The sequence below is a fragment of the Myxine glutinosa genome, chromosome 4 (genome assembly GCF_964187855.1).
Source record: "Myxine glutinosa chromosome 4, kmMyxGlut1.1, whole genome shotgun sequence".
In the NCBI taxonomy this organism is placed as follows: domain Eukaryota; kingdom Metazoa; phylum Chordata; class Myxini; order Myxiniformes; family Myxinidae; genus Myxine; species Myxine glutinosa.
The window spans coordinates 24,947,856-24,963,794 of NC_136264.1; the positions used below are offsets into that span (position 1 = coordinate 24,947,856).

A 15,939-nucleotide genomic window follows, 5' to 3' on the forward strand; every position below is an offset into this window, starting at 1 on the left:
TTTCACGTACAATCATACGGATCACATTTAGCTTCAACTTCGCCCATTTCTTCTAAAGCCAAGACACATGTCTGCATCACTTCATTTAGCACATTGTATGCTCTTGCAGTCTTTCTTCAATTTATGATGAACTTACGCACCCTAACCCTAACCCTAACAACTTATGCACACTAACCCGAACCCGAACCCTAACCATAACCCTAACCCAAACTTTCAACTTCGGTCACCATCCAGGCCACAGACTCAAAACTCAACATTAGTTGTTTACGGTGATGTTTAAGCTTGTGTCTTTAATTTTCGGTTCCATATGTGGCTTTTCTTGGCTGATTTTGCAAATACTCAGGCCACATGTTGAATTTTATACGTTTTGCAATTCTAGTCTTGTATCAACATCAACCAGTTTTGTCTCACTGAAGAAGACACAAGTTAAAAAGACAATGTAAAAGTGATTATGACAGAAAGACAACGGATTATGCCAAAACTTGGTGGATGAGTTGGGTAGGTGACCAGAACAAGCCCATTAGATTTTGGTTCAGGTTCGAATCCAGATTCGGCCTATCAATGGGATACAAAACATAAACTGTTCAGCCTGGCGGAAGTTTGCTCTCTACCGAGTGCTGCGCTAGTTCTTTTTTGTTGTTGTTACTCTGTCCCATGTACTTTCATGGTAAATTTGTGCTATCTCGCTTCATATATTTATTTGTTGTGTTGCCAAGCTGGACACTTGTTTATTCTCTGAAACACAGTGTGAGAAATCGTTTCTTATTATTCAAGTCGAAGCTCGTAGAGGAGTAAAACAAGAGTATTGGGGAGTTTTGACTGATACAAAGGGCTGGAATAGAACAAGCATGCATTTGACAGACAAACAAACATGGCCTGTAAGAAAAGACAGGGTGTGGCAAGAGGTGTTTAACCATTTATAGCATTTAAAAGGACAGAGGACTGCCAATCTCCATCGGTTGGCATCAACTGGGAGGAGGAAATTCCCCGCTGATTGCGGTGAGAAAAGCGGCGCCATTGTTATGACGTCGCTGGTACCAAGAGTATCATGGAAAGTGATGACAGTGACAGCACCACCCCAAGCTCAGTGGCTGTGTTAAATGTTTGTCTCATCAGTGTGTGTGTGTATATATACATATATATATATATATATATATATATATATATATATATATATATATATATATATATATATATATATATATATATATACGCAATAGAATGAATGAATGATCGTTTTAAGGCCATTTTCCCCACTAGAGCGGGGGTTGGCCTTGCGGGCCCCCATGACAATCATGGTTCCCTGTTTGAGGCAATGTTTTATGGCCGGATGCCTTTCCTGACGCCAACCCTTGGTCATGCTCTTACGATGCGCAGGGATACGGTGTACCTATTCCAACCGGGATCATTCATCCCAGCAAGCTGGTACTCAATTTGCCGACCTCGGAAGGATGACAGGCTGAGTCAACCCCCCTGGCGTTAATTCAGCGATCGACCGGGATTCGAACCCAGGATCCTAGGATCCCAAGCCGGCACCCTAACCGCTAAGCCAACACCAGGACTTGGACACCAACACACACACACATACTCATATATATATATATCTGTGTGTGTGTGTGTGTGTGTGTGTGTGTGTGTGTGTGTGTGTGTGTGTGTGTGTGTATCAGTTCCATTAAGAACCTTAGACCATGTAAAAAAAAAATACTATTTCTTTTCTGCTGAAGCAGTAACTTGGCAAGTGTTATACTGGGTGGTTTGCCATTACCTTCCCAGCATTGATTGTCCATGGTCTATCCTATTAATTGCTGAGCATTGAGCAAGGAAGCAGCACGTACCATTTTCCTTTTTAAAAGTCGTTGGTATGACTCAGTTGTGGTTTGAACCACCGACCTCCCAGACTCAGAGATGACACTCCAACCATTACATGCCACTGTGTCTTGTTGGCAGAGTTATCTAGAATAAAAATTAACATGAATGGAAATGGGAGATCATGTGAGACTGCAGTGAGTTGTATCGTTGACACTGGAGGGAGAATCATGATTGAACAAGTATAGCTTGGAAAAGATAGGGACAAAGGATGCAAGTGAGTGAGAATCCTGGACTTTCAAAGGTTATCATAAGGAGACTTCTCAATGTTCACTCTTGTAAAGATGGGGATTGGTAGATGGCTGAAAGTGGTGATGGGGCAGAGGAGGGGGACAAGACTGAAAGAGTGACAGTAAAAGTGAAATACAACTAAACAGTCTCTCATCTCCCCTTCCTGTTCTAGCTGGAGTTCCCCAAGGCAGTGTTCTGGGCCCTGTGCTTTTTCTGGTCTTCTTCAATGATCTCTCTGACTCTCTGGTAAATCCTCTCTACCTCTTTGCTGATGACTCCACTCACTGCCGCGACATTCCTCATCCCTCAGATCGGCAGTCTGCAGCCTCCTCACTCTCTGCAGACCTGGACAAAATCAGACGTCAAACAAATGGAACATGTCTTTCAATCCTGACAATCTCACACTCTTACGATGTCTCTCCGAAAAGACCGCCTGGACATTGGACAACCCTCCCATCTACTTTCTGAACAATCCGCTTGAAGAAGTTCTGTCACTCAAGCTTTTGGGCCTCACTATCTGCCATGATATTTCCTGGGAAAACCACATTTCCAAGCTGGCCTTCAAAGCCAGTCGCCGACTGGGCATCCTCCATCGTGCGAAGTCCTTCATTGGCACTTCTGAGCTCCTCACCAAATACAAGGTTTTCATCCGCAGCTCGATGGAATACTGTTCCCCGCTCTGGGCCGGTGCTCCTGCCTCACACCTAGCCCGGCTTCACGCGGTTGAAACCATTGCTTTCAGAATCATTGGAATCTCCGCGATGAAGCTGATTCTGAGGGCCTTTCACTCTCTCACCACAGGCAGGTTGGTGGTCTTACTGTCTTTGACCGACTCCTCTCCGGCCTTGCTCCCTCAGCTCTCTTTGGGCTCTGTCCCCCAAATATTCCTGCAGGATGCACAAGATCTGCCAGGAACCCTCTTCTGGTGAAATTGCCAAAATCAAGACTCTCTGCTCACCTTCACTCTTTCATTCCGCTTTTCTCCCGCCTCTGGAACAAACTCGCTCACTCTCTTCAATCTCTCTCCCCCCTCCAGGTCTTTAAAACAGCTGTTCACCACCATCTCTTATCTTCCCCCATCAAAAACCTTGATCTTTTCTACCTCCGTTAAAACACCCCAAGTCCGCCTCTTTCAATCTCCGACTTCTTTCCTGAAGTTCCTAGTCGTGTGAATTTGCTTTATGCCGTGTACTTCTCCTCCCCCTTCCTCCCCCCCCCTCTCTCCCTAAGCCCTTCCCTCCTCCCCCCCCCCCCTCTCCCACCTCCCCCAGCCCTCCCCCTTCCACAGATATACCGACATCCCAGCTCTACTGTTGTTGTGCTTGGGTGCTTCCCTCTCTCTCCCCCTCTTGTCTCCCACCCCCTTCATTGTATGTTTCATGTGTCTGTGCATGTTTTCATGTGCAATGTGTTAGCTCTTACACGAGCCTCGATTCTTTATACAAAAAAAAAAAAATTTAACAGTGAACAATGAGAAAGCAGTGGCGCATCTGTGACAATCTCTTCATAGGTAAGGAATACATTTGGCCTCCAAGGTTTACAGTAGCATGAGGTGGCAGTGGCATATAAGTATACTGACCCACAAGAGAGAATACTCCATTGTACTTTGAACAAATACTTTACAGGCCTGATAGATTATTATACAACCAAGGAAAGTATTGCTGGTGAAAAGAAACGAAGGGATTTAGGGTGGGTCATTACCAACAAGTCCATATTGGAAGAAACTGGGGCACAGGATTATTAGCCATCGGGGAAATCATGAGTTTATAAAGGAGGATAACATGAGCCTTAAAGGAGGGATGGGATTAGGATTTTTTTCCCTATTATATACACACACACACACACACACACACACACACACACACACACACACACACACACACACACACACACACACACACACACACACACACATACAATGGAGGTGGATACCTTGAGCCCTTGTAGGTGTCCGATCCATCTCCTAAAACTCAACCACGTGTGGAGATAGCAGTCAACAACAACAACTGGCATGCACACACATACATGTAAGTATTGGAACAGTGAAGTCAAATTTGTTATTATTGCTACATAGTACAGCGGATAAGTTCTCATATTTTAACAAATTGTGCATTTTTTGAGAAAAGCATGAAATTTCTAGCATAGTTAGTATATACCATAAGGTTTATTTTCAGATGTGGAGGGAAGTCAGATTTGACCTCTGAGGACCGTGAGAGGTCAAATCCAAAATGGCCGCCAGTCCACCGGGTCTAATGTTCAAACGCGCTTGTAGGTGTCACTTCCAACTAAATTGGGGATGCCCATTCATTTGGTGATACTTTTGAGATCGCCAGAACTCAAGGACATTTATTTAGGTCACGGTCAAGGTCAAATTACGTTAAATATCTATTTTTATGATACTGCAGTTGGAACTGCTATTGGAAAAAGTTCATTTGAACTTTTGAAACTTTATTTTTTCAGGTACAGGGATAGGTACAGAACACCCAAAGACCAGAAATGATGAAAAAAAAGTGTTTACACTGCAAGGAATGATGCAATAACCTCTGAAAAAATAACTGTATTTAACCAAGTATGTCCACCAAAGCTTACATTAAATCAAGTGCAATGATGAAAATTGGTAATGATCTAAATCTAACAGTCTCCAGAACAGAAGCACAGTGCAGCGCACTTGAATGCAGCTTTGGCACACTTGCAGCGTCCAGTGCACCCTTTCTTGTAGCCACAGTCGATCAATTCATGGCACGATTTTGATGCTTCAGGAAGAGTGGTCCAAAGAGGCTGCCACCCAGTTGTCTCCTTTGTCCAGCCCCAGTCAGGTGGGTCTGGCATCTCTGGATCCATGACCAATGCCTGGTTACAACAGTTGGCCTGGTAGCAAGTGCGCTTGATGTGCTGCTTGAGTGTTGCCTGGGTTGGAGGAATGTTTTCTAGAGTTCTACACTTCTGTGTGAAGACCTGTTTCCTGGCATCATTCACTTCCGTGCTCTCACTGGTTCTATCGTACATCAACACCACAAATCGCTCTAGCAGTAACATTGAGCCTTCACTGACCTCACTTGGCATGCCTAGGAGTTCATTGAAAGCATCATTCACCTCTGGGCATCCCCAATTTAGTTGGAAATGACACCTATAATGTTTTTCAAAACTATTTGGTTCCAAAATTAAGCGCGTTGAACATTAGACTCGGTGGACTGGCGGCCATTTTGGATTTGACCTCTCACGGTTCTCAGAGGTCAAATCTGACTTCCCTCCACATCTGAAAATAAACCTTATGGTATGCACTAACTATGTTAAAAATTTCATGCTTTTCTCATAAAATGCACAATTTTTGTGTTTATCTGCTGCACTATATACTCAAGATATTTGGATTTGAGATCAAAAGATGAACATGAGACAATAATACCTGGCCTACATAACTGGCCTACATACCTGGCCTATATAACGTCAGCTTTTATTTATTGGTATTTCTATGCATTGATGTTTTAGCATTGCATTACAATAGCACTTTTTATGCTCAGTCTCCCCATTTAAATCAGCATAAATATTGAAATAAATGAACTTAAAGTCACATAATAGTTACTATTTGGTTGCATATCCCATGCATACAATAACTGCATCAAGCCTGTGACCCAATGACATCACCAAACTCTTGGTATCTTCCTGTGACATGCTTACCAAGCCTTTCCAGCAGCCATTTTCAGTTGCTTGTTTTGGGGGGTTTCTGACTTTAGTCTCGTCTTATTTAGTCCTCTTAGTCTCTTTCTCTCTCTTTAGTCCTCTTAAATTTATGATTTAAATCAGGAGATTGACTTGGCCAGTCTAAAACCTTCCACTTTTCCCCCTGATGAACTCCTTGGTTGAGTTGGCAGTGTGTTTTGGGTCATTCTCTTGCTGCATGGTGAAGTGCTGCCCAATGAGTTTGGATTCATTTTCTCGTACATAGGCAGACAAATGTTTCTGTTCACTTCCAAATTCGTTCTGCTGCTGACATCATTAGTTACAACATCAATAAAGATGAGTGAGCCAGTTCCAGAGGCAGCCATGTCATGACACTACCTCCACAATGCTTTACAGATGAGGTGGTGTGTTTTGGATCATCTGCAGTTTCTTCCCTTTTCCACACTTTCACCTTTACATCTCTTTGGTAAATGTTTATCTTGGTCTCACCTGTCCATAAAACTTTGTTCCAGAACTCACTGGCTCACCTCTCTACTTCTTAGCAAATTCTAATCTGGCCTTTCTATTTTTGATGCCGATGAGAGGTTTGCATCTTGCGGTGTAGCCTTTGTAATTCTGCTGTCAAAGTCTCTGCAAACAGTAGCTTGTGATACTTTCATCCCTGCACTCTGGAGGTTGTTGGTGATGTCACTGACAGATGTTTGAGGGTTTTTCTTCACAGCTCTGATGATTTTTCTGTCATCAACTGCAGTTGTCTTTCTTGGCCGACTTGGCCGTTGTCTATTGCTAAGTACACAAGTGATTTCTTTACTTGGCAATATATTCTAAATTGTTGTATTTGCTTTGCCCAATTTTTGTGCTCTGGTTCTAATTTAATTCTTCTTTTCTTTAAGCTTCCAAACTGTTTGCTTTTCTTTCATCGACAGTTCTCTGGTCTTCATGTTGGTTTATGCCCACTGAATCCAAAGGCAGATTCCCAGGGCAAAGGTAAAGACCAAAATCAAGACTAGCATTCAAAGATCTTTTATGTGTGAACAATCAAGGAGTGAAGGTGAGCAGAGAACTCCCTCACTCTCTTCAATCCCACTCCACCCTCCAGGTCTTTAAAACAGCTGTTCACCACCATCTCTTATCTTCCCCCATCCAAAACCTTGATCTTCTCTACCCCCGCTAATTTCACGCCAAATCCACTTTTTTGAAATACCAACTTCTGTCCTGGAAGTCCTTGGTGTCCTTGTGTTTTATACTTCTCCCACCCCCCCCCCCCCCCCTCTTCCCACGCCTCCTCCCCCGAAGCCCTCTCCCTCCCACACATCTCCCTGCTCTCAAATGTTGTGTTTGTGTGCTTCCCCTTCTCTCCACAATCTTGTCTTCCGCTCCCTCTTTTTATATATTTTGTTTGTCTTGTTGATTTGTTTGTGAAATAAATGTTAGCTCTTTCACGAGCCTCGATTAAGTATACAAAAAAAAAAAAAAAAAAAATCAATGCAACAAGAAACACCTGTCGGTCATTTGTTGCAATACTTGTGCTTACCTAAAATGGAGGACTGAACATAAAAAGTGGTGCAATTCCTACAATGGTAAAACATAAATGCATAGAAATACGAATAAATAAAAGATTACGTTCTTTACTCTTGCCTCATAGACACGCACGCACACACACACACACACACACACACACACACACACACACACACACACACACACACACACACACACACACACACAAAGGTGGATACATTGAGACCTGGGAGGTCTCCAGTCCCCCTTCTGTTCTGAAACCCGCATATGGAGATGACAACCAACGGAAAAAGCAAGGAGTATATGGAGTTATTATCAGAGTGCGGCTCCACCACACAGAGGAACAGCAACACCAGGGTTACAAAAAGGTGTGCCGAGTCATATGCATTTCAGAATGCTCAGAGGGGTTAATAAAGAGCATGAGATGTGGTGCGTGGAGTTTTTGCTGCAACCGGTAACGCCACCACAAGGGCAGAAGATAGGTCTATAAAAGCGGAAGAGAGAATAGATAGGAAAAGAAGAATCAGGAATATCCTTTATAGAAAGAAGTCTCTTAAGCAGACAATATCTGGAACCTGCAAGGAAAGGTATGTCATGATAGACTAGAGCCCTCTGATATTGGAGGCCCATAGTGTTCGAAATGAAAAATAGGTAAGTGCTGGAGTGGTGGGGCGTGCAAGTGAGAGGGGCTTAAGGGAGGGTAGAAAGCAGAACGACATGATAGGGGAGGGCAGAGAAAAGGTAGCGGAGGGGAGGGAGAAGAGTTGCTGGTTGGGGAGGTAGGGAGGGAGCAGCAGGGGATGGTTGTCAGAGGGGAAGGGATAGATTTGATGCAAAATATATTTTTCTCTCTACTGTCTTTGAATAGATAAGTATTTGTATCTGAGTTCCACATCAAAGTTTGCCAGTGTACGACATCCCACAACACCATTTTGACTTGTATCATGTTATTTATCATTTAAAATGTCACATGTTCTTTATTATCAATTCGTCTTCTCATTGATATTTGCATATTGTGATACCACATGCATGTAATTATTTGTATATTTCAGCAAAAAAAAATTGCCTCCACCACCAATCCTTTGCCATTCCCAACCAAATACCATCCAGTCCTTCATTTTCCTTCCACAACCTTCTTATTTACTTCTTCTTTGTCTTGTTTACTTATTTATTTACCTAAGCGAACGTTAACAATGCATGCATATGGCTGAGTGTTTCTCATGTCACCTTCCTGTGGTCTCACCCTAGGAGAACCCCCTGTTCATGTATGTGGCTTTCACAGCACCACATGCTCCACTGCAGGCTCCACGCCGCTATGCTGCCCCACATCGTGCTCAGCACAGTGTGCCCCGCCGCACTTTCCTTGCCATGCTGTCAGCTCTGGATGCTGCCGTCGCAAACATCACCAGGTCTCTTCAGGTTTGTATTCCACCTTAAACACTCAAAGGTATACTGTTAATACTTGTTTCATGCTAAGTTTATGGGGCCGTTATAACTGCTTAGAGATGTATGCATACTCACCTGTTCCGCCTTACTGATCCTGTCTTCAGGGAGAACAGCAGAATACTTCTTTACATTGAGCATTAATTATTTATTTTCTGTGATCATCAACATTCTCAAGGTTTTATTCTTTCTTTTTCGTTTTCCCTCTTTTCCAATTTGTAGCGGCATGGTTTGTACAACAATTCCGTTATCGTCTACTCATCAGATAATGGAGGCCAACCTTACTCTGGCGGTTCAAACTGGCCTCTTCGAGGTCGCAAGGGAACTAATTGGGAGGTTTGTACCTTTCATTTGATCTTTACCTTGCTCTATAATGACCGATTTATTTACCTTTCTCCATTCGCTATTTTTAACACTAGGGCATGCCCGTACTATATAATATATATATCTAAAATTATATCCCCCCCCCCCCCTCTATTTACATGAAATGGTTTGGTCCAAAGCGAACGGCTTGCGAGTACGGTGACAATCCCCCCCCCTCTATTTACATGAAATGGTTTGGTCCAAAGCGAACGGCTTGCGAGTACGGTGACAATCCCCCCCCTCTATTTACATGAAATGGTTTGGTCCAAAGCGAACGGCTTGCGGAGTTTGGTAAAGAAATCGCCATAGCGTGCACAAACGCGCAGGAAAGCGAAAGAATCGCAAAGTAGTTTTAATTAGTTTTAAAACATAGTTTAACGCCAACATAGTTTGCCAACGTGAAATAAATGAATACGCTCTCAAATGTGCCGTCCGAGGCAGAGTCTGTTCGCCACGTTCGGCACACGTGATAGCTCGCTGCTCTCTGATTGGTTGAATCGTTTTTTGGACATAGCTCGCTAACTACTTGTCCGATTAATATGAAACCTTGAAAAGGCACATCCTCGGGTCCCCAGCAATATACCTGGCAAGTTTCAAGTATATCGGACCCGTGGTTGTCGAGAAACAGCGGTCACAGACAGACACACAGAGATTACTGGCATTATAGATAGATTAAACCTCTTCCTGTAACTCCTCAGTATTCTCTCCTTAGTATAGGACCCTTTATTATATTTTCATTTTTCTATTTAAGATTGAGGATCAGAGAAAGGCTTGGTGACAAGGGGTAGAAATGGCAGTGAAGCAACTCTTGGACACAACTATAACGGCACTCTGGAGAGCACATAGTCTCGTCTCGCGCTAATTTGGAACCAAAATATCATCGTTAACTGAACATGCTATTATTATGGCCTACTGCTATTATGGCTCATACATTGCTATCACCTGCAGCTTAATTGATTATAATTGAATGATTATTAAAATATTTAACAACCAGTGTGTGCACATTCAGGCTAAATTTCATCAATGAACGTTATTATGATAAAAATCTCAAACTATATACCTCATGGCTAGTCCATCATATTGTCGTGCCCCCGGGCAAGAGGACGAATGGCCGAAACGAGCTTCACTCTGAGGCGTATACCCAACTTGGTGGTAGTGACATGTGCGGGAAGGTTCGAAGTCTTACCTGATCGGTAACACACGCAGGAGTTAATCCATACCCACAAACACAAAGACAGGACAGCAAAATCCACAATACAAGGAAAGTAGAATTCAATAAATAATGATTTAATGAAAATAAATGCAAGTAACAATGAAAGGTGAGGTAAAAACCAAAATTCCTAATTGAGACGTCTCCACTCAGACTCGTATCCAAACAAGGGGAAACGAAAGGAAAAGAAAACAAAAAATGATTTGGTAATCGGCCGGCACTCAGCTTTGCGTCCCCAGTTGGCTTGTAAGGCTTGCCAGTTGCTCGTCGCCTCCAAACCACTGTGCAGGAAATGCATAAAATGGTGTGGAGTGGCACTCCTCGACGTCCAGAGGAAACACGATGCAGACCCAGTCCACTGCCGACGTCGGTCCTGTGCCTTGTAGTTCTGACTGTCCCGAATCTCCGTTTCTCACTAGCCCTTTCCCAAGAGCGCACATGAACCAAAGACCACACGCCCGCGACCAAGCCGGAACAAGGAGGAAATGCGACTGCCCCCTATCAAAGCCAGGACCAGAAGAGCAAGATGGTGCGACAGCTTTTCTTTTCCTTCAGCTCTCGAATCTTTCACGTTGATGTCACACTCTCTCCAATCACCGAGCTCTACTCAATCATCCCATCGCGCCTCCATAATCACGACGGCCAGGGCGTGGCCTCCTCGTTATGGGTCGTCAGGGTGTGTGACAGAGCGGAGTCCAATCATCGTTCGGGAATGTTCAGATGACGTCATTGGTTGTGAGGTGGGATTGATGTGCCGATCGGCAAATGCTGCCCCTGCCGGCCCTGGCGGCGTGGTGAGCAAATGAGTCCATTTGTTATAGTTGTTGTTGTAATGGCGGCCCTTTTTGATGCAATAACTACAAAGGGAAAAATTACAGGGCAATGATACACTGGGGTTTATCCTTAAGCCCTACCTAATTAGCATAGTTCAACCCCTCGTATAAAGACACATATACGATCTTACCCGGACATTCGACACGACCGAGATACATCGAGGTGGGTTCTTCTTCTTCACGACTAGGAGCATGCTAATTTATACGATTCTATCTCGACTACGGTGTTTCATCCATACCCCCAAAACATAACTATATGTATATGTATGAAGTTTCGCATCGATCTGTTAAGCGGTTCTGGAGAATAAAATTTTCTACGTTTTTTTTTCAATCCAATATGGCCACCACACCATGTGACCAATAACATCATAAGCTTAATTCTTCACTCACACAGGGCCATAGATCAGATATATGAGGTTTTATATTTTTCGAATAGGATTTCAATTCACCCAATTATGGCTGGAATACCACTTCACGAATGATGTCATGATTATCACCCAATATACCCCATGGGGGTGTTGATGACATATGCTGAGTTTCAATTTGATTTGTTGAGCAGTTTTGGAGAAGATGATGTCCAAATTTTTTCTTTTAGTCCAATAGGGAGGCCATATGTCCTAATATTTTCCATGGGGAGCCCCTCATATATTTAAAATTTCGCATTGATCGGACAAAGCTGTTGCAGACAAAACTAATTTTAAACCGAAAAGATACAGTGCCTTCAGAAAGTATTCACACCCCTTGACCTTTTTACATTTTGTTGTGTTACAGCCTGAATTTAAAATTGGTTAAATTGGGATTTTTTGTCATTGATATACAGAAAAGACCCTGTAATGTCAAAGTGGAGTTTTTATTTTATTTTATTTTTACAAAATAATTAAAAATGAAAAGCTGAAATGTCTTGAATCAATAAGTATTCAACCCATTTGCTACGACAATCAAAATTGAGATCAGGTGCATCCAATTTACGTTGATCTTCCTTGAGACTCAAATGCACACACACGTACACGTACACACACACACACACGTTGCAATAGTTTTGCAGCCCCTTAGGGGCGAGATTAGTACGCAAGGGAATGAATGAACAGGAAGAGAAGAGAAGAGAGTGAACATAGCAACCTGCAAGAGGATTAGACTATAGAGGGTTAACAGGGGTTAAAAATTGTCGGGGAGAATGTGGAATGACATGAGATGGTGGTGCACCACCTCATTTTTGCTCTACAGAGAATAGTGGGTGAGAGCAGCTTGGAACAAAGAGTAGAGGTGTGCAACCTGGATTTGGGAAGTTCAACCATGAGGGGGGTGATGTAAGAACGCACGCATCATTGAGTTGTTGGGGGAAGGAGGCAACGCTGAAAGATCTGACGGAACTAAACCAGAGGAAATGTGGTAAAAGCAGAGGCCACCACCCTTCCTGTAATGTGAGAGTACTTGGTCTTTCCCTTTGGCCTAATCAAGGGATATGCGAATAATGGTTCGTTTTAGATTACACAGTATTCAGGAGAGACAGATGTGATGCTGGGGCACCAAACCATATGGGAGAACAATACTCTATTGAGCTGTGGACACTGGCCTTTTCAGCTGAGTAACTCTGATTTTTTCAACAAAAGACTTGGGATCATGTCTGTGACTAGCTTCGGTGGCCAGCGTTGTTATATGATGAGTGCGGGAGACGTCACCGCTGATGGTAAGTCCTGGAATGGAAGCTCAATAGACTGAACCTCTCCGAGTGGATGACAAAATAAATAGATAGGGGGGTTTGTTTGATGCTCGTTCCGGGGCAATAGGGTGAGACGTATCATCATTCCGGAGTGATAGGAAGAGACACATGGAATTTTACAGAATTGAAGGACATGTTTCGTTGATCAAACCAGAGTCGAATCATTCCCATACCAGGAGAGAGAGAGAGAGAGAGAAACACAGCTACTGTCAGCCCAGCAAGTATGACACAACGTGGGGTCTTCTTGAAAAAGGAAGAGAGGTGCTTCCAGAGCATTGGAGAGGTCATTTATATAGATGAGGATCAGGATCAAGACTGGGCCCAAAACACTGCCTTGGGGTACTCCATCCTCCACTGGGAGAGGGAAGCAAGGCAACACCTTGATCTTTAACTGGAAGAAGTGAATTTTGTATAGCCAGATCAAATACCATCCTGTGTCTAACATGGAACATATCCTTATTAACATTGATTGTTATTGAATGCTGGTTTGTTATCGAGATCTCACCTGTTAAAAAAAGTTTTTGATATTGTGAGTTCTTGCTATTTCAGGTCATATTCTCAAGTAGTACAATTTCAGCTTTCAAAGTTTTATAATATTCAAAAAATTCTCAAGTTATAAGTTAAAATTATGACTTAATTAATTAATTAAGTCATAATTTAATTAATTAATTTATTTATTTATTTAATTTAAATTAATTTAATTCATTTAGTCTCAAGTTAAAATTCTCAAGTCAAGTAGTCAAGTCAAGTCATATTTCAAAATTTTATAATATTTTTCAGAGATTTCAAGTAGTCATATTCTCAAGTAGTACAACTGTAGTACAATTTCAAGTCATATTCTCAAGTAGTACAACTGTAGTACAATTTCAAGTCATATTCTCAAGTAGTACAAATGTAGTACAATTTCAAGTCATATTCTCAAGTAGTACAACTGTAGTACAATTTCAAGTCATATTCTCAAGTAGTACAAATGTAGTACAATTTCAAGTCATATTCTCAAGTAGTACAACTGTAGTACAATTTCAAGTCATATTCTCAAGTAGTACAAATGTAGTGTGGCGGACACAAAAGCCCACTGGCGTGGTGACATCATTCCGCGCACCAAGTGGGCGGTGGTCACGCCCGAGGGGTAGGCGTGGCCTCATGATATACACCGGGCGCGCAGCCCGGAGCGCGCCAGTGTTACAGTGAGCTCCTGAAATAAAGACGCTTATAAGTTACCGCTTGTCCGCTTCCTCCTTGCTCGCAAGCAGCGCGCGTAACGCCGCGCTTTACTGGTGACCCCCTTGACGTTGGATCTGCCGGAGCGATCCTTCCACACGCGACGCCATTGCCATGGCCAACTTCATCAAACTTCCCGAATTTTGGGAGGCTCAGGCCGAAGTCTGGTTCGTCCAGGCCGAAGCCCAATTTCAGCTTCGGCGCCTCACCGGCGATGACACGCGCTATTGCCACGTCGTCGCCTCCCTCGGGCCCGGCACGGCCGCTCGAGTTGTGTCCGTCCTTCGCCACCCACCGGACGGCCACAAGTACGAGGCACTCAAGCGGCTACTCCTAGCCACGTTCGGCCTCACGGACGACGCACGGGCCGACCGCCTCCTGGATCTCCCCGAGCTCGGTGACACGCGCCCGTCGGTCCGAATGGACCATATGCTGTCACTGTTGGACGACGAAGCCCCCGGTTCTCTATTCCGGGCGCTTTTCCGTCGCCAACTTCCAGCGCAGGTTCGCCTCGCGTTGGCCGGGACCGGGCTAACGGAACCCCGAGCATTGGCAGCCGAGGCGGACAAGTACTTCGCCGCTTCGGACATGCGGGCGAGAGTCGGCGTGGCCGTCACGGCCCTCGTGGCTGATGCTGTTGATGCTGCTGCTGATGCTGCTGATCCACAGCATCAGCTTATACAGCATACGCAGCATGCTGATACGCACCTCGTGACCGCCGCCCCGCCCACCGCCGCGGCGAAAACCGCCACCGCGGGGAAACCCGCCAACTCCACCGGCCTGGCGGAGCCAGCCGCGCTCCTCCAGCTCCACCACCTGGTGCTGGTTCCACTCCAAGTTCGGCCACAAAGCTCGGCAGTGTCATCCGCCAACTCCTTCAACTTCAACTTCAACTTCAACAAATCCGCCAACTCGCTCCTTCAACAGGTCGGGAAACGCCTGGGCCGGCGCTCAATAGTGGCGATGAGTGCCGGCCGTTCGAGCAGCCTGCTGTCCATAACGGACACCTTCTCCGGGCGCCGTTACCTGTGCGACACGGGAGCGCAGGTGAGTGTCGTTCCCGCCGGCACGTCAGACAAGCACGCCGCGGGTGGGGGCCCCGCGCTGCTTGCCGCGAACGGGACGCCCATCCGTACGTACGGAAAACGCTGCCTCTCTCTGCGGTTCGGAGGGCAGGTTTTCCGATGGACGTTCGTCACCGCCGACGTGCCCATGGCACTGCTTGGCGCGGACTTCCTGTGCGCTAATGGGCTCCTGGTCGACGTTAAGCGCAGACGTCTTGTCCAGGCCGAGACGTTCAGCTCGCTCGCTTGTGCGTTGCCCAGCTCAACGAGCGGCTTGCCAAGCGGCTTGCCGAACGGTTCGGTTCCGGCCATGTTGGTCTGTACGCTTCCGGCAGCGGACGCATTCACCCGCCTCCTCGCCGGCTTCCCGGCCCTCACGCGGCCCACCTTCTCGGCGGGGGCCGTCAAGCACGGGGTGGCCCATCACATCCCCACCGTCGGGCCACCGGTCTACGCCCGGGCACGCCGCCTCGAGCCGACGAAGCTGGCGGTGGCAAAAGCAGAGTTCGCTACCCTGGAGCGACTCGGCATCGTTCGGCGCTCAGAGAGCGCTTGGGCGTCGCCGCTGCACATCGTGCCGAAGCCCGGCGGGGGATGGCGACCGTGCAGGGACTATCGCCGTCTCAATGACGCCACGACTCCCGACCGCTACCCCGTCCCCCACATTCAGGACTTTTCCGCCCGTTTGGCGGGCATGTCCTTCTTCTCGAAGGTGGACCTCATACGCGGCTACCATCAGGTCCCCGTCAGGCCGGAGGACGTCCCGAAGACGGCGGTCATCACGCCATT

The 15,939-nt window shown here is 45.4% G+C and overlaps 1 protein-coding gene across 5 annotated transcripts in view; it reads left to right on the forward strand.

Annotated features, from left to right (window-relative positions):
- Positions 1–15,939, forward strand: part of LOC137424501 (uncharacterized) — a 62,085-nt gene that overhangs the window by 31,202 nt on the left and 14,944 nt on the right. For all 5 annotated transcript variants that reach the window (XM_068112007.2, XM_068112005.2, XM_068112004.2 and 2 more), the window contains 2 exons: positions 8,545–8,715; positions 8,962–9,075. In XM_068112007.2, coding sequence (XP_067968108.2) covers positions 8,545–8,715; positions 8,962–9,075 — 285 coding nt within the window. The remainder of the gene's footprint in view (positions 1–8,544; positions 8,716–8,961; positions 9,076–15,939) is intronic.